Genomic DNA, 19680 nt, shown 5'->3' with positions numbered 1-19680 from the left:
TTGTTTTTTCTAATGCTGATGCTGAGTACTATCTTAAAAGTACTATCTAGTACCTATCATAAACTCATTAAATAATTCAAGACGAATGAGAAGTAAAGATAGCAAAAAAATTATAAAAGTAAAAATAGCATTCAGTTATGTCGATGGTTTGTTGGTCGGTCCATTGATTGCATCTCTTAGAAAAATTAAGAAGTGTTAATTGAGTTTAATTCTTGGCGAAAACATATATGTTTTCATGTATTCCATGATTCCAAGCAATTAATTGGGTGAAGGTGGTGAAGTTAATAAAAAAAGAGAAATTTGGTGAGCTAGAGATTCTGTTCAATGTTTGGTTTGTAGCCAACAGAAATGTAATTGTAGCCTAGCAATCAACTATTCCCCAAACACAAACACATGATGTGGCATCACTTTATTATTTATTGTTTTTTTAACTTTGCATTGTTTGCACATATAACTAATATATAGCACACAAATATTTAGACTTGAAATATGATTAACCGAACAGAAAACTGAAAATTAAAGTTAAATATCCACTTTTGTCTATCAAGCCCTGCTTATAGCAATGCCTTTGTATGTAAAAATTGATTCATGCCCCTTAGTGGATGACCTTGCACTTTGAGCTTGTCAGCTCCCATATAGCTGGAAGGAGGAATTTCCTTCCATTAGCACCATACGCATTATAACTTGCCTTGCTGACTTTATCCACCATCAAATTTCCAGGATACCCTGAATAAGCTCCTTCACCAAATATCCCCGGACATGCTGTGACAGCCTCCAATGGAGCCAAGGGGTCACCTTGAAAATACCCATTCTTGAAAGGATTAGTTGTAGCTCCTGCAATAATTGTTGCAATGTTCATGACCATGCCATCAGCCCCAACACCATTTGGTGCAACAAGGGCTTGCTGGCCTGGTGGACCATAAGCTGGAAGTGAATAAGGCCATGCACATAATCCAGGGCACTGCACCAGAGGGTCTCCTATATGTGCATAAACTAACCTAGTACGCTTTGTAGACACCACTATGTTATCATGAAAACCACATGATCCCATGCAAAATCGTTCTACAATCACATCTCTAGAAGTCAAAACCAAGTATATTCCATTAGAGTCAAATGGTAATACTTTGGTCTCTATCTTGTGTTTGACATAGTTTGCTATTTGGGCACGCTTAATATTCTTACCTAAAGAATATATGTCACCAATTTGTTTAACAAGTTTAACAGTGCTGGAAACTGAGTTCCCGGACTTGTCCTTGTATGTCTGGATTGTTTTCCACCATGTTGCCACGGTGGGTTCTTGATGGGGTACTAGACCCTTAGAAGGATTAAAAGAAGCAAAGAAATCGGTTGTGGAGCTTCTGTCGTTTCGAGAGAAGGCACCATACCATATGAGGTAGATGTTGATGCTATTTGGTTTGGTCAAGAGGGGGCCTCCATGGTACTTGATTTCATTGAACGTGGTGGATAAAGAAGGTTGGGTTTGGCTTTGGCTCACTCCTTGTGACCTTGGAGCTAAAGCCAAAGCAAAAATGAGGGGGAAGAGCATAGACTTCAAAAACATGGTGACCATTCTTTTAGTTTAAGATGTTTGAAATGATGATGAGTATGATTGCAATAAGCCTAAAAAGGGTCCATTTTATAGATGGAACTAGGTCCTACTTCTCCAGTTACCAAATTATGAGTTCAATAATGCGTTATTGTTATAAACTTATAGGACTATGATGATATGATCCCGTGTAAAATATTATTTTCATTTAAAATAGATACATTTCATACTTACTATAAATTCAATTGTTGTTTTGTGTCATGTCATATTTTGAATACAAAAAATGTAAAATTTTAACCGTAAAATGAACTCTCTTTATTTCAAGTAAAATAAGAGGAACATATTAGTTTTTTCTAGTAACTAATACACATTCCAGTTTTTTGCTACCAAATTTAAGAGACTGAACAGGCTTATTCCTACTTTCACATAAATTAGTTAATTAATTTATTTGCCTACTAATCACAACCTTTCAAATCAAAATTATTAAATGGGACAAATAATTCCATCTATAATCTTTTAATCACACTATTGTCAATCTGCTATTGGCCTTAGTAGGTAGTTGATACAGGGCACAGCAATTATTATGTTTCTCCAAACTGTTCTTTAGTACTGTTGAATATCAATTTTAAAGTTTAGCGGTTGTTTGAAGATTAGAAACAGTATGTTATATATAAATCTGATTGTACAAAGATTTTTCAAATGCTAGTTTCAATTATGCTCAATAATAGGCTGCTAATTTGTCATAAGAGGAGTTAGGACATCACTTCAACCCTAGTGTATGATTGATGATTCTATACAACTTTCTCGGACTCTAATGCAGTATAATTGTAGCGGGGTTATTTCTTCTGAATGCAATATGAACATTTGGGTTGGTCTACTTTGGCTTAATATTGTTAGGCCAAATATTTAATTAAGTAACAGTGCATGTGTCAACGCCAAATGTACCAAAGTATTTAGTTATATTTGTGATGCCCTAATTTGATTGATTGTGTGATGTGTGTGGGTGATGAGTTTTACATCAGGTATTTACTGAGTTTAACTGGATTTTATTAACAATTGTAAGGAGCCTCAATTGTGACTAGTCCTTTTTAGGTATAGCGTAGATGTGGCTAGTGCTTTTTCTTGGGTTGTTACATATGGTATCAGAGTCCCGGTAATCTCGTGTGGGCTCAAAGACACTACTCCATAAAGTGGGCTCTAACGAGGACGTTAGGGATTTAAGTAGGGAAGATTGTGATACCCCAATTTGATTGATTGTATGATGTGTGTGGGTATGTGATGAGTTCCACGTTGAGTATTCACTGAGTAGATCTGGACTTTATTAACAATTACAAGGAGTCTCAATTGTTACTAATCCTTTTGAGGTATAGCGCAGATATAGTTAGCGTTTTTCTTTAGGTTGTTACAATATGGTATCAGAGCTGGCCTGGTAACTCCGTGTGGCTTGAAGACATTACTCTACAAAGTGGGCCCTAACAAGAACGTTAGGGATTTAAGTGGGGGAGATTGTGATGCTCCAATTTGATTGATTGTGTGATGTGTATGGGTGTGTGATAAGTCCTACATTGGGTATTTACTGGGTTGAACTAGGCTTTATTAACAACCGCAAGGAGCGTTAATTGTGACTAGTCTTTTTGAGGTATAGCGCAGATGTGACTAGCGCTTTTTCTTGGGTCGTTACATAAAAGATTGTGATGCCTTAATTTGATTGATTGTGTAATGTGTGTAGGTATGTGATGAGTCCCATGTCAGGTATTTACTGGGTAGATCTGGACTTTATTAACAACTACAAGGAGTCTCAATTGTGACTAGTCTTTTTGAAGTATAACGCAGGTGTGTCTAGCGCTTTTCCTTGGATCGTTACAATATTAGTATGTAACACATGCATACGCATGGATGCATTTAAAATTAAACACAAATTTTATTATAAAAATATAAATAATTAGTCAAATTATTAATAAATAAATAAAAGCATATAACAAATGCATACATATAGATACATTTAAAATTAAACACAATTTTTATCATAAAAATATATATAATTAGTCAAGTTTTTTTTTTTTTTTTAAGTAAACATAATTAATCATATATTAAAATTCTAACCCAAATTTAATACTACTTATGATTTTTATTTTCTTCTTATTTTTAATAAGATAGAATGTGAGATGATCTTTGTTGTATGATGTTTTTTATTGAATTTATGTGATTAGTTTTTTTTTTTTTTTAGTAAATGTGATTTTTTAGTATTTTACACTATTAACTCACTTGGCACAAATATTAAAAAACTTAAGTGAATAATTATAGTATAACTCCACATAAATTTAGACGCATAGCGCAAAATTGAATTATAATTTTAAATGGACAAAATTTAGGTATAGTACTTTAGGTGTTGTTCCTTAAGTTCTCTTTTAAAGATTTAGCCATGTGACTACTTAATTAAAAACTACACTTCCTTCTCTTGATAAAAAATCCACATGATAGAATCTTAAGAAAAAAACCTAAGGAACAGGACATAAGCACTGTACCTAAGTCTTGCTTATTTAAAATTATAATTGAACTTTCTTTTAGTTTTACCTATTAATATATATATATATATAATTTTTTTGGGATTTATATATAATGGCATGGTACTAAATAGAGAGAAATGTTCTCACACAAGGCTCACATGCAAACACCAAAACCTAGCGAATTGACTCTCTCTTTGTATCAGATTTATCAAGTAGGATTATAGCTTAATGCTTGAAAGTGTGTCGTCAGGCTTTGTAATATAGGCGTTGTAATTTAGGCTTGATAATAAAAATACTTTTCCTTGTTCTCATCGTGAACTTGTGCATTTCATATAGAAGTCCTATTAAGTCAGGTTGTACCGAACTTATTTCCTTTCTCGCGAAGTCAAATTATCTTTCCTTGAGTGGTTTCTAATCACCTAGAGTGACTAAAAACTGGTTGGTGCTCAAACAAGTATTTGGCCAGTTTGGAGCGTTCAATCTATTTGCTGCCTAAATCGTGAAGTTTATCTGCGTGAAATTGATCAATACCAACCCCATCTGCATGATGATTGAAAATCATTTGATTGTATTGATGCCACCATGCTGTGTGAAATGATTATTGAACTCGCCGAATTGTGTGGGCTCCAAATTATTAATGCATGGGATAACTACAGTTATAGGCTTATAGCCCATGATTATCAAGCAAATTGATTAAGTTCAACATCAAGTATAGGTTCTAGGAACCTGATTAGTTGTTGCATATATTGTGTGGAAAGGACTTGTAACAACTGTGCTTGTTTATTCAAACACTCACATTCCACCACAAACGCAGCTGTTTAAGCAAGAGTCTTTTTAACTTATCCATATATGAGGGCTGTGATGACACTGCACCAACCGCTGGTGTTTAGCTTTCAAAATTGATTTCGATTGGCCGACATGATGAGAATTTCCTTTCATAGTCCTGCAGATATATATGAGGATGACTGTACCTCTATCACTTTCTGACAATAATTTTGTCACTGGCATTAGTTATGACTTGACATCTGTTTGATTATTGGTGGTCAGAGGTATCACATTTTGCTAGTTAGGGATCAATCAGTGACTGAAAAGGCTAGGACATCTTTTGGCTAGGACTCTCTTTAGCTCGACTTGTCAGAAACTAGAAATTGTTGGAAAAGCTAGTTTGGTAGAGTTCCAAGTGTCCGTGATGTTACCCAACTTTTAGAGATGTTTGGGTTTACCATTAACGTCATTTTATTATCTCATTTTTAATTTGTCATTCTGATCTTTATGAAATACTTATTACTGAAAATTATTATGACATTAGGTTTATTGTTTTATTTTATTTTATTGGGTTACCCCTCCATGGTTGGGTTTTAGTATTTGATAATAGTAATGATATATATGCACAACAACTTAATTGACAAGTTTTTATTAATTTTTATCTTCACCTACCAATAACATTACCCTTTTACTTACCAATAATAACTTGCCACCTCAATAATTGTCTTTTTTTTTTTTTTTTTTTAATTCTAGACTTATTGATGGGGTAATTCTTGAGTTCAAACCTTTGGGTTAAGGTTTGGGTTATGACTTAACTCTAGGGTCGTAAACGAGCCAAGTTTTATTGAGTAATGAATGTTTAAGCTCAACTCAATAGCAAAAGTAAAATATTAAAACTTAGGCCAAGCTCAAACCAAGCTTACAAATAATGTTTAAGTTCAAGGTCGAACTAGTTAAAAAGTCTAAAAGCTTGAACTCGACTTAGCTCTACTTGATTAATTAGTCCATCTAAACTCGAGCTCAATATCAAGCTTTTGAGCTTAGGATCTAGCATAAGTTCATTATCAAGCCTATGATTTTACTAAGACTTTAATTAATTGGGAGTTGGGATCATTCTTCCAAACCATACAAACAAGTTTATGCTTAGCTTGCTTTGTATCAAGTCCTAATATTCATGTGCTTGTTTATAAATAATTTTTTTTTTTTACTTGAGCTCGGCTTGTTTATTAAATAAGCTTAAAACTAAGGTTCAGACTTTGCTTATTTATAAGCAAACAAATATGAATGACCCTTTTTATCAAGATGAACAATTTATTCATTTATGGCCCTACTTAACTTGCTAGGAGAGTGTTTGCAATCTCTATTATTGCAGAAAAGGATCATCTCCCTTTATAATAAATAAATTTTATAGTTTACATTAAATATTACAAATGTAAAGAGGTATTTATTGTCACTTTATTTAAAATTTTAATTACAAATTTAAAAATGTATTTATTATCACCCAGGGGCGGACCTACAATTTTAAGCTGGGGGAGCCGAAGTATAAGAAAAAAAAAATCCAAATAGATATCCATATAGTACTAACAAACTATATATCAACCAAGATCAATACACAAAATCATTGTTTCTTAATACATTAGATGCAATCATTTACCAACAAAGACAAAAAACACAAAATAATATTGTTTCTTAAGAGCATCAACAGTTGCAAAAAAAATATTATTTTCACAAACCAAAACTTACTTTTGCTACATAGCATTTGAAATGTCTCATACAATAGTGTTTTTAGTATTTGGTGTTTTAAATACTAAATATTTACCATTTAGAACATCTAATGCTAGTACTCTAATATTGGGTTAATTGTGATTTTTTTTATTTTAAAATTTTGTTTTTGTTAAGTTTTTTAGTTTGGTGGTTGTTAGTTGGGCGAGAGTAATTAAAAGGGAGAGAGTTTAAGTTTTTGGAAGAGTGAGGCACAACTCTAAAAATATATATATATATATATATAACTATTAAAAAGATTTTTTTTTGGGGGGGGGGGGGGGGGGAGCGCTCTTGGCCCCCCCTTAGGTCCGTCCTTGTTGTCACCTCATTTAAAATTGTAAATAAAGTAGTACTTGATAGTTTATACACGGATAATTTCAAAAAATACTTGGCTCCAACCTCTACATGCTCCTATTGTCGAGGTGTCATTTCGTTTGGAGACGATTGAGTGGACTTCCAAATGATGGGGCAAGGATGCTTCTTAGTTGTTTTTTTTTTTTTTTGGGGTGTGTTACATTCTCCTGTATAGTAGCATAAGTTAACTATGGTTTATTAGTTATGTTTGATACATAGTTAAAAACCTTACCATCCTATTGTTGGTTACATAACCCTAATTTTAGATTTTGTCATGTGTTTTGTATGCTTTTTCTGTCATGTTGCAAGAAAATTTATTGATTTTTTGTTGCAATAATCATTGCAACAAATTTTTTTGTTGTAATACCTTATTGTAACAAATTTTTTTGCTATGATAACTTATTGCAACAAATTTTTTTGTTATGATAGAGCTTGAGGAATTGGGTGATTCGGTCCCAAAAGCCCTCCATGACCAAGCCTTTCAGACTTTATTGCAACAATGTGAAACGAAATTAGTATTTTTTTTTTGTAGTGATTTTGACATGAATGATGTCGTTATTTTGCATCCTTCTAAGTTTAAGCCTAGGATACTTAGCGTTTGGTGTTATTATTAAAATACTACATTAGTTGTTATGGCTTGTGTTTTTGCACTCATCACGTTGATGGTCTATGTGGCATACCGGTATCGACTTATTAGGATTGGATATTCAATTGACCCTCCTCCCATTCCTAAGGGGATCCCTATGATTTTGTTTCATGATGCATCTCATGTTCCCTATTACATGAAAAAGTGTTGTATTTGTCTACTTTACTTTGTTGATGGAGATGAGTTGTCAAGTCTTCCACCATGCAGGCACGTGTTCCACTACAGTTGATTTGCACCATTCTTGGCTTTTGTATAGGCTCACTATTATAACTAAGCTCATACATATGGTAGCATAAGTTAACTATGGTTTATAAATTATATTTGATACATAGTTAAAAGCCTTACTATACTGTTGTTGGTTATAGAAGCCAAATTTTAGGTTTTGTCATGTGATGTGCATGCTTCTTTTGTCATGTTGCACGAAAATTTATTGATTTTTTGTTGCAATAACCATTGCAACAAAATTTTTTGTTGCGATACCTTATTGCAACAAAATTTTTTGTTGCAATAAATTATTGCCACGAAAGTTTTGTTACGATAGAGCTTGATGAATTGGATGATCTAGTCCCAAAAGCTCTCCATGGCCAACCTCTTGCAACAAAATTTATGTTGCAATAAATTATTGTAACGATTTATTTTGTTGCTATAACCTAATTTTAAAATTATTAAAAATCAAACTTTATTGCAACAGTGCAAAACAGAATTAATATTATTTTTGCAGTGATTCTAACATGAATGATGCCATTATTTTGCATCCTTTTGAGTTTGAGCCTAATATATTTAGTGTTTGGCGTTATTATTACGATACTACATTAGTTGCCATGGCTTGTGTTTTTGCATTCATTACATTGATGGTCAACGTGGCATTCTAGTATCGACCTATCAGGATTAATTTATGAAACACAATGAAAGCTATTAGAAAAATAATACTTCCTTTTGTTATTATTGTGATTTGTGATGAAAAAAAAAGAAAAAAAATAAGTATTATGAAAACATTCTTGAATGGTGTAGAATTTTTTTTTTTTTTTTCCTTTGAGTTTAAAATTTCTGTAAATTGCAAATTACATCCTATAATTTGGGAGTGTTTGGAAAATCCAAATACCTCTAAAATTTAGAAGGTAAAATCCAAATTCTGAAACGTTAGGGTGTAAAATCCAAACAACTCCAAATTTCAGAGGGTAAATTAAAAATTTTGAAATTTCAGGGTGAAAAACCCAAACACCCCCAACATTTTGGGGTATAATTTTCAATTTACCCTTAAAAGTTTTTGATAAAATAAAGGTTAAAACGCAAAACTCACCCTCTAAATTTCTTCAGGATTCATTTCAGTCCTCTAATTTTGCTTTCATTTATTTTAGTCTTCTAAGTTTCAAATTTATTCTTTCTTTTTCTTTTTTTTGGAGAAACAAGTTTCAAATCTATTCAATTAAGGTATTTCGGTCAACTTTTGTTAAAATTTTTGAAAAAAAAATCTGGAAAATATTTTTCAATCATTAATTGATTTTTTAAATTTAAAAATTAACCACAACATATAACAAAATTTGATGAAAATGCCTTAATGGAAAAGCCTTACCTACCAAGGAAAATTTGAAGAAGAGGAAAATATTGGAAGGCTCGGGATGCAATATATGCTTCACAGCCCAGGAATCCACTCTTCATGCCATTTGGAGCTGTGAGTTTCTACAACAAACCTGGTTTCCAGCCTTTGAATGGATTTTGAAAGACTTCCCAAATATTCAAAATCTCCAGGAACTTGTTCAACTAATTAGGTAGCAGCAGAGAAGATTAGAAGTGTTTGCGATAGTGGTGTGGTTCATCTAGTCTTGTAGGAACAAATTGAGGCTTCATGAATCAAGCCTAGCACCTAATAGAATTTTCGGAGCAGCTTGCAATTTTCTCTCAGAATTTCAGCAAAAAAATCCGATAAACACAGTACTACCATCATTGAAATTGGTTAGGTGGAGACCTTCTTCGAGTGAAATGTATATAAAAATTTCGACGGGGCCATCTTCACAGATACTGACGAAGCAGGTTTGAGTGTGGTGGTTCAAGATATTAGTGGAGAGGTAATCGATGCAATGTCTAAGAAAATTCCTTGCCCCCATCATGTGGAAGTTCTAGAGGTTTTAGTTGTAAGAAGAGCAGTCCAATTCATTGTGGAATTAGGATCCAGCAAACCATTTTTGAAGGAGACTTTGAGGTGGTTTGCAAGGCGTTAGCTGCTTTAGATTTTCAGCATTCTTCAATTGGTTCATTTGTAAAAGACACATTGTCTATTGCGAATTCACTTAAAACTTTTTCTCTCTCATACTAGGCAGTATGACAACTTTGTAGCCCATGTTTTTAGCTAAGAGAGCGAGGTCATCTTTTTCTTTGTTAGTCTGAATGGAGCATATTCCACCTGATTTTTTTTTTTTTTTTTTTTGTTGTTATCTTCTGATTTTCCAGTTTAGTACTAAAATTGCTTGGTATTGATTCTCCAAGAAAAAGAAAAAACTTGAAAGCTAGAAAACGAAAGCAAAATTAGGGTACTATAATGAATTTTAGTGAAATAGATATTAAGTTTTGCATTTTGGCAAAAAAAAATAATAATAATAATAAAAAAACAAAAAACAAAAAATAAAACGAAACAAAACATACAAAGATGTTTTTGCCGCAGCAATACTACACTGCCACATCTCCCTTTGAGTTAAAATTCAATAAGTATTGGGGTAAAACTAGATGTTTACACCCACCAATAATATGCTGCCACATAACAGGTTTTAAAGTTAAGCACTAAATGGAAGCGGCTCACCTCCCGTTTTTATTTCTCCTGTTTTCTCCGTTTTTAGACAGATGAATGACATCTGGCACACCAACCATCCAAAGGTAAAGAAAAGCCCACGTCTCTCTCTCAATTTGTGCGTTGCTTTCCCTTTTCTTTTTCTATCTCTTTCTACAGCTACCCATCCGTCTATGGAGCTTTCTGGGCTATCACTCACCTCAGTCTCTCTTCTCTTGTTTCGCGCCTCCCTTTATCTCTCTCTCTCTCAAAAATCTTTATTCAGATTTTTTATTTATGCTCCGTTGAAGATTTAAAGATTGAAGGGGTTTTTAAAATTCACAAATCTCTCAATTCCTCAAGTTGAACATCATTTTAAAACTAGAGAAATAAACACAACAAGAAATTCGATTTTCACTATCTGAAAAGCAAAAAAAGAGAAGAAAAAACACATGCAGACGAAAAAGCTTACTGATTTCGAACTTGATTTGAAAATCGAAAATGGAAAACAATTGATTTTCTTGCAAGCACACGATAGGGTCGTCAATGGTGAGATTTAACTTTTCACAGATGGTTTGGGACTTTAGTTTGACTAATATGGTCGGTTTTGGGCTTTCCATTTATGCTCAACATTTTCAATTTGGCGTTGTGATGCTGCATAGTTGCAGAGTGGTGTGGTGATGCTGCACAAACAATTGCATGTAGGTCACTGACTCTCTGTTGTATTTATCCAAGTTGGCTTCTTCTTTTTTAATCGTTGGATCAGTTTGCTTCCAGGTGTCATTCATCTGTCTAAAAAGGGGAAATAAATAGCTTCACCTTTACACCGTATAGGGCACATCAGTTAGAACCGCAGAATCAACCGCCACCGGAATCATCGTTTGGTTCCTCTCCTTCGTGAGTTTCTCTCTCTTGTTGCCGTATTACTGCTCTCACCCAAAAAATAGTCGTTTTGAGAAAGTTAAGCGCCAAATACGCACTGTCGTTTTCAGCAACAACGGTCGTTTAATGGTTTTATACCCTAACTTAAGAAAACTGTAAAAAAAGAAAAGAAAAGAAAAGAAAAAACCTATTTCAGAATCTCCATATTCGCGCCGTCGCGAACACAGTAATGCACAAACCCTCAAACTCAAATTCAAACTCACTTTGAATAGCAAATTTCTCGAACTTGTAAAAATCTCTGGAATCTTCTTCTCCGAACAAGAACTTCACTTTGAAATTGGAGTAAAAATCGAATAGTATTCTTTTGGATTTTGTTTTCATGAAAATTAGGATTCATTACAATGCTTACACGCTTTTTTATTTCTTCTTCTGTTGAAGGTTATTCAAAGAGGAGCACCTATGGAGGTGTCTGTTGAAAATTTGCCAGAATCGAATAGTAGAAAACGTTCATGGAGGTAAGTTTAAATTTTTGAATGTTCAATGAATTGGAGAAAATACTGATTACTCTTAAGCTATTTTAGCTTAGTTTGATATTTGGAAACAGAAACAATTCTTGTATGTATAATGAATTTTATACTCTTTGTGATTCCATTTGATAGTTTGGAAGGTTGCGATTGCAATGCATTAATCTTGCCGGATAAGAAAAAGAATAAAAAGGTATACACATTGAACTGATTAGTTTTTTGTTTTTTGTTTAGATTTTGTTTTGAATTTTTAGAAAGTTTGCAATTGGTTTGTACAGCGCGAAAAGGTTGTAGTGGAAAAGAAACCGAAGCTGAGCAACTCTCAAAAGAGAAAGCTAAGGAAGTTGGAGGTGCTTGCATGAGTAATTCAATTGTGACTTTTGTTTTGGTTCTTGTGTGTGGTAGATTGAAATTGACTTCAGATTTTGTTTTGTGTAGGAGGAGAAGGAGAAAACACTTCTTCTGTCAAAAAGCATCGAGACCTTAGAGTATGTTGTTATGATTTCCTCAATTGATTGTTTTCTAGTTTTTTTTTTTAATTTTTTTTTTAAAATTTTAATTTTAATTTTAAATTTTTTTTAATCTGAGTAGTTTGTGGAATTTTTAATGTATAATTTAAAATCTGTACTATCAGAAAGTACAAGCTTCCGGAGAATGCGTTTCCTCTTTTGCAGTCTGTACAAGATATTGGTCAGGTTTGTATTGTTAAATCAGTGATGTTTTTGGTGCTCTGTAATTGAATGTTTAGGCTGAAACTATGAAAAATGATGATATTTTTAATGTTTTGGTGAATTCTTGTGGGATTGTATTGACATGACAGTATCATGTTCATGTAGCCTGAAACCATGAAGGAAAAACGTAGGAGGGCTGTACAATTTTCTAACGCTGGATTAGAAGTTCCAGGGAGCAGCGAGCCATTCAAGAGGAAGGGTGATGATGATGATGCTGTTGGAACTGGACCCGAGATAGATGAAATTCCATCAGGGCAGGATTTCAGTGAGGATGACTCATTGCAACCATTGATAGTAGAAAGAGAAGCCCTAAAGAATGCATCTTTTTCTTTGGAATCATCTCAAGGGCCAGTTTATGGCAATGAAAATAGTGGATCCATTGTTGGCTTACAAGCTGAAGAAGTTTTTAAAAAAGATAACAGCACTTCTATGCAAAAAGATGGAAATCTAGATTCTTTGCCCGGTTCATGCATAGATGATGGCAGTGAAAGCTCTAGGTTAATGGTATGCTTCATACTCAGATTATAATTGGTTAAATATTAAAGAATGGATATATGAGTAAAGGGTTAAGATTTATACATGACATTTAGATAGCATGAATTGAACTCATGGTCATAAAATTGTGGATTGTTAAACGTTGGAAAATTTAAAAGTATATAAAAAAACCTTGATATTTAGTATCAGTGACTTTGTTGCCAAGAGCCTTGTAGCTCACTGGTTGGCACCTCTTAGTGTTTCCAACGGAGACATCCAGGGTTTAAGTCCCCCCACCAATTATCGAAGTATCAAAAGTATTTGTCTTTGTTTGCACATGCACCAAACTGAGTGAGTATTGTAATGCTTTATCTCCCAGCCCACTTGGCCAGTTCTGAATGGAAGAATAAGAGAAACTAAAAGAGTCTTCAAAAAGAATTTGTATAATCTTAGGATTGTTTAAGATGATAATCAGAATGGAAGTTTAAAATATAGATATATATATATATATTTTAAATAAATCAAGCTTTGCAGATACAATTTGTTTTGGTTGCATTTTACAGCTGTTGTATACCAGAATTCAATCAAGATACTATGCTTTCAGCATTATGTATCTTTCACATGAAATTATAATTTCATTTATAACTCTTGCACATCACCTTAAAAAGCCCCCTTCCTTAAGATGTAATTTTATGTATAACAGAATAATAAGAACTGACATGATATCTGTTTGTTAATTTTTATGTATGTTTGTTATTTACTAACAGAAGATTGGGCATTTGACATGTGATAGGATAAGGAAGATGAGAGCCAAAAGGCCAGCTACAGAAGTACAATCAATCTACAAGGTTTTCCTGTGCAGAGACCTCAAATTGCCCCAACTGTAGTGCACGTTTCTAGGCCCAATGAGGTTCAGAACACTAGGAAGGATCTTCCAATAGTCATGATGGAGCAGGAGATAATGGAAGCTATAAATGATCATGCCTCTGTTATCATATGTGGAGAGACTGGGTGTGGTAAAACCACTCAAGTTCCGCAGGTGGATTTTGCTTGATGCTTAGTTAGATTTGCCACCTGAATTTAAAGTTATATTTCCGCTTGATTGACAATCTTAATGCTGCATTTTTTGTTGGCATTGTTCAGTTTCTTTATGAAGCTGGCTTTGGTTCAAGCCAGTTGGGTGGTAAAAGTGGTATTATTGGAGTTACTCAACCACGTCGTGTTGCTGTCCTTGCCACAGCCAAGCGAGTGGCATATGAGCTTGGTCTCCATCTAGGTAAAGAGGTTGGGTTTCAAGTTAGGTATGACAAGAAGATTGGAGACAGTTGCTCGATCAAGTTCATGACAGATGGAATTTTACTACGAGAAGTTCAGGTTTGCTTTCCTGACTAGTTATGATGTGAACGACTATGCATAAAAGTGATCAATTTTGACAATACTTATGCATGACATTAATATGTTTTTCTTTTCATGAGAAGAATTTGCATTCACAGTAGTGATAACTGATAAATTGGTAAAATTTTAATCAATGCTACTAATTGCGTATTTATTTTGATGGAGTTTGGTTATTTAAATCCTAAATTTTATTAATTTATTACTTTAAGTATGGTTAGGATTATCTTCTCAAAAAAAAAAAGTATGGGTAGGATTTTTTAGAGAATTGTGGAATTTACCTGCTTTTCAGCTTTGTGCATGAGATATTGATAGTTGTTCTACGGGCTGAGGACCAAATTCCAGTATCTGTTGCTTTCACTATTTCACCTCAATTGATTATGCTTTGCCATCTGTTAGCATGCCACCCTTGCCTGTGTGTTTTACATCAAGTACACTTCAGTTAAATGAGTTACCTTCTTTCCAATGTGGTTAAAAAGAAAACCCTTTTTGCTGCAGAATGATTTTTTGTTGAAGCGTTATTCTGTCATAATTCTTGATGAGGCTCATGAGAGAAGCTTGAACACAGACATTCTAATTGGAATGCTTTCACGTATAATTAGAATCCGTCAGGTAAACCTTGATAAGTATTTATCATTAGTAAATGTAAAAATCAAAACTTGGCTCTTCTATCTTATCTCCTTATTATAAAATCCTGTGCTTGATGACAGCATGAATATGAGAAGCAGCAACAGATTGTTCATTCAGGGCAAAATGTAAGTCCGGAAAATATGATTTATCCTTTAAAACTGTGCTGATGAGTGCCACCTTGCGAGTGGAAGACTTTATTTCTGGGAGAAGAATATTTCATGATCCTCCACCTGTTATAGAGGTTCCCACTAGACAGTTTCCAGTAACTATACACTTTTCAAAGAGAACAGAGATTGTGGATTACATTGGCCAAGCATATAAAAAGGTCTTGGCAATTCACAAGAGGTTGCCACAGGGGGGCATACTTGTATTTGTTACTGGCCAGCGGGAAGTCAATCACTTGTGTCAGGAGCTACGTAAAGCTTCAAAGAAGCTGATTATGAAAAATTTGAGGGGTGATGCAGAAAATGATGGCACTGCAGTCTCTGACATAAATTTTGTTGAGGACATAAATATGAAGGATATTAGTGAAGCATTTGAAGTTGATGGAAATTCAGTTCACCAGTATTCTGACAGGTTTAGCTCTTATGAGGAAGATGAGTGTGATATAGATGAGGATCATTTTGATGATTCATATGATTCGGAAACTGAGAGTGAACTGGAATTTGATGTTGATGATGGGGAAGCATCACATCAGACAATTCAAGAGGGTGATCATAGTCTTGTAGACATTTTAGGGGAGGATGCGAGCCTTGCTTCGCTAAAGGCTGCTTTTGAATCTTTGGCTGGAAAAACTGCATTAAACTCTGTTTCTGATGGCAAACAGGCTCTTCCTGTTAGTCCAGAAGGATGCTTAGACCAATCCACTAGCACAGGGAAGAAAAAGGGAGGAGACAATGGTTTCTGTGCTGGTGAATTGAGTGTTCTGCCTCTTTATGCCAAGCTGTCTGCCGCAGACCAGCTTCGTGTTTTTAAAGATGTCAAGGAAGGAGAGAGGCTTGTTGTTGTTGCCACAAATGTGGCTGAAACCTCTATAACCATCCCAGGCGTAAAATATGTGGTTGATACTGGAAGAGAAAAAGTGAAGATCTACAATACCACCAATGGCATGGAAACATATGATATACAGTGGATAAGCAAGGCATCTGCTGCTCAACGCGCAGGAAGAGCTGGAAGAACTGGGCCTGGCCACTGTTACCGTCTCTACTCTTCTGCAGTTTTTACCAATACACTTCCTGACTTTTCTCTTGCTCAAATATCTAAAACGCCTGTTGACGGTGTCGTCCTTCTTATGAAATCCATGAGTATTGATAAGGTATGTGTTTGTTGGTTCTTGATCTACCTTCTCTCTTTTCTTTTCTTTTTTTTTTTTTTCTTTTTTTCCTGAAATCTTTTATGGCATGACTTTCTATATAGTACACATTTGGTTAGATAACATGTGTTGAGTTTTGATTTTGCTGGGCAAAAGTAGACTTACTGGTGGAATCCCCAGTGTCAAATGTCAACCTGATTATTTGCTTAAACATATTTGGGGTGGGGTTTTTATTCTTTCTATGCTTTTCCTCTACTGTTAGAAAATCATTAATGACATGACTGATTTGTATTATCTGGTTAGAACTGGGTCTTGGAAATTTGTTGAGTTGTTGACTTTTCTCTTGCCCAACATTTTATTTGTGGTTTTGAACTGCTGCTGTTTTGTCCATAGGCAGTAGCCACCAGTTATTTTGTTCATATCTAAGCCTTCTTAGTTGATATTTTCACCAAATGAAGATATGATTTGTGGAACTTCAGGTGGTTTGGAAATTATCAACTACCTGATCTACCTTTTATTTTGCTCTTTTAAATTTGAAAATTTGCTTATTTTGATATGTTTATCTCTTTCTTTTATGCCAGGTTCAAAACTTTCCGTTTCCAACTCCTCCCAATACCAAAGCGTTGGTTGAAGCAGAGCATTGCTTGAAGGCTCTTGAAGCACTTGATAAAAATGGAAAATTGACACCCTTAGGGAAGGCCATGGCTCGTTTTCCCATGAGTCCACGCCACTCCAGGATGCTCCTTACTGTTATTCAAACTATGAGGATGGTGAAAAGTTATGCTCGTGCAAATCTGGTTCTAGGATATGCAGTTGCAGCAGCTGCAGCTTTGAGTTTGTCAAATCCATTTGTCATGGAGCTTGAAGGACACACTAATAAAGATGACATAGAGCAGGATGAGAAATCCGGTACCCTAGATAGTGAGAAAGTCATTGACAAGCAAGAAAAATTGAGGAGAAAGAAACTGAAAGAAATTGCAAAAGTGTCGCGTGCTAAATTTTCCAACCCTAGCAGTGATGCTCTGACCATAGCACGTGCTTTGCAGTGTTTTGAGCTTTCTGGAAGCCCAGTGGAATTCTGCAATGACAATGCATTACACCTGAAAAGCATGGAGGAAATGTCCAATCTGCGAAGGCAGCTACTTCAACTGGTCTTTGAAAAAGGCCTTTGTGGCACTGAGCAGGATTTCTCATGGATTCATGGAACTCCAGAGGACATAGAGCATGCTTGGAGGGTTTCCTTCAATAAACCCCCTCTCTTACTGAATGAGGAAGAGCTCTTAGGCCAAGCTATCTGTGCTGGATGGGCAGATAGGGTTGCCAAACGCATTCGAGGAGTTTCAAGACCGTCTGAAGGGGACCAAAAGGCACATGCTGTTCGGTATCAATCTTGTATGGTAAAAGAAACCGTCTTCCTGCATCATTGGTCATCTGTTTCTAGTTCGGCCCCTGAGTTCTTGGTTTACAGTGAATTGATACACACAAAACGACCATACATGCACGGTGTGACTAGTGTAAAATCAGAGTGGCTTGTTAAACATGCTCGGTCTTTGTGTACATTCTCCCAGGCCCTTACAGATCCCAAGCCTTACTATGAGCCTCATACTGACAAAGTATTCTGTTACGTCATTCCTACTTTTGGGCCTCATTTATGGGAACTTCCCTTGCATAGTTTGCCAATCACAGATAATGTGCAACGAGTTGCGGTGTTTGCTTATGCATTGCTTGAAGGCAAAGTATTACCATGCATAAAATCTGTTCGTAAGTTTATGGCAGCCCCTCCTAGTTGCATTTTGAGGCCAGAGGCATCAGGTCAAAAAAGGGTAGGAAATCTTTTAAACAAGTTAAAGACTAAATTAATTAATAGCTGTGCTATGTTAAGAGAGGCTTGGATAGAGAATCCTATGGAATTGCATTCAGAAATTCTGGACTGGTTTCAGGAGAGTTTCCACAATCATTTCGAAGTGCTTTGGTCACAAATGCACACTGAAGTTCTTTTAGAGCCTGAAGAACGCTTTCCCAAAAGTAGAACAGTTAAAAGAAAGAAGTAATCTTCCTGGGTGGAAACTGGACAGGGAATACTATCATTATTTATTGTTGTAGCTCTTGGTGTATCTGAAGGAGCTCAAGTGAGGTCTGAATTGGGAAAAGGATAGAAGCTCTGTACATTGGACTAAAACTTCATTATGCTGTATGATATTAGTGCAGTCAGATAATCTTATAAGCTCCTCATCCTTTAATTTAAAGAAGTTAAAAATAGACAGGGTATGTGGATCATTTACTACTTCAGTGTGATGTTCCTTGTGATATGTGGAGCTTGGTGTAATGCTAATTTGGGGTTAAATGGGTAATACGGAAGATGGTGGTCAGCTTATTGGCATATTGGAAGGGACAATTTGGCAAACATGACAGCGAAGTATGGAAGGCAATCACTCTTTGTTTGATTTGGTGCGTTTGGAGAGAGAAGAATGCACACACTTTTTGAGGTAAAAGTGATGTCTATAGATATATTAATTATTAAAGTCCTTGTTTTTAAGGTCTTGAGAATGGATGCAGGCTGCTTCCACAACTTAGAATTTTTAGATCTTTTGAATTTAGTAGGGGTCTACCCTTGTATACGTCCCATTTACTAGGTTGTGCCACTTCTTACACATTCTTTAACGAAATTCATTATTACTTAATAAAAAAAAAAAAAAAAAAAAAAAAAAAAGGTCTTTTTAACACGTAACTGAGTTGTTTTGTAACAGTTTACATTGAACTTCATAGAATGGATGAATGTTAAAATGACAAATACTAACTTTTTATGAAGTATATTATTATTTTTGCTATTATGGTGAACTTTATAGTAATTTTATTATATGTTATTTAATTGGGGCCTCAAATTATTATTATTTTTTAAAAAATTTGAAAACCTGTTATCTTGACTTAAGCCTACAACATTGTATTTGTTACATTCTTTGCTTTGGGCTCATCGAAGCGTTATACTGTTCTTTGATGATCATACATTGATGCATTCTTTGGTCGGTTTTGTTTGTCAGCTGATGTGTGCTTTTCATGTATGATTCTTTAGGGTGAGGTGTCGTCTTCTTCCCCTTGCTTCTAATGTTGAATTGCATGACTATATGATAATTTGACTAGAATTTGAAGGGTTGACATGGACAACCTGTGCATATGAACTCGCACAGACATTTCTTGAAATAAAGTCACTGCTGAAAGAAGAGTTTTTGTAAGTGCTGGTTAAAAATTAAAATTACACCAGCTTTTGACATCTTGAAATGGTTTCTTTATGTGCTAGGACAAGTGGTGAAGACCTAAAAGGCTAAAACACACTAAAGTGTCCTGTTTTATCTCTAGATTCTCTGAAAAGTGAGTTTTAGTGAAACTTGTTTATG

The 19680-nt window shown here is 34.7% G+C and overlaps 2 protein-coding genes across 2 annotated transcripts; one reads left to right on the top strand and one right to left on the bottom strand.

Moving 5' to 3' along the window:
• Positions 1–595: 595 nt before the first annotated feature.
• Positions 596–1570, bottom strand: LOC111984862 (protein EXORDIUM-like 2). The gene has a single exon (XM_024016481.2). The coding sequence runs from the start codon at positions 1568–1570 to the stop codon at positions 596–598; it is 975 nt and encodes a 324-aa protein (XP_023872249.1).
• A 9710-nt stretch (positions 1571–11280) lies between these two features.
• Positions 11281–18998, top strand: LOC111984876 (ATP-dependent RNA helicase DEAH13). The gene is given in 13 exon segments (XM_024016505.2): positions 11281–11567; positions 11664–11740; positions 11885–11942; positions 12028–12099; positions 12188–12237; positions 12384–12444; positions 12586–12984; positions 13748–13993; positions 14098–14328; positions 14845–14958; positions 15057–15135; positions 15138–16291; positions 16870–18998. Coding segments are annotated over 12 exon segments (3990 nt in total). The 5' UTR covers positions 11281–11567; positions 11664–11684; the 3' UTR covers positions 18340–18998.
• Positions 18999–19680: the final 682 nt, after the last annotated feature.

The sequence above is a fragment of the Quercus suber genome, unplaced genomic scaffold (genome assembly GCF_002906115.3).
Source record: "Quercus suber isolate HL8 unplaced genomic scaffold, Cork oak 2.0 scaffold_451, whole genome shotgun sequence".
NCBI lineage: Eukaryota > Viridiplantae > Streptophyta > Magnoliopsida > Fagales > Fagaceae > Quercus > Quercus suber.
Note: the sequence above shows the minus strand (reverse complement) of the source record. Positions and strands in the feature narration are given on the sequence as shown.

What these genes read in the sequence shown, in the direction of transcription:
- LOC111984862 (XM_024016481.2), bottom strand. Translation starts at nt 1,570, where the DNA reads ATGGTCACCATGTTTTTGAAGTCTATGCTCTTCCCCCTCATTTTTGCT.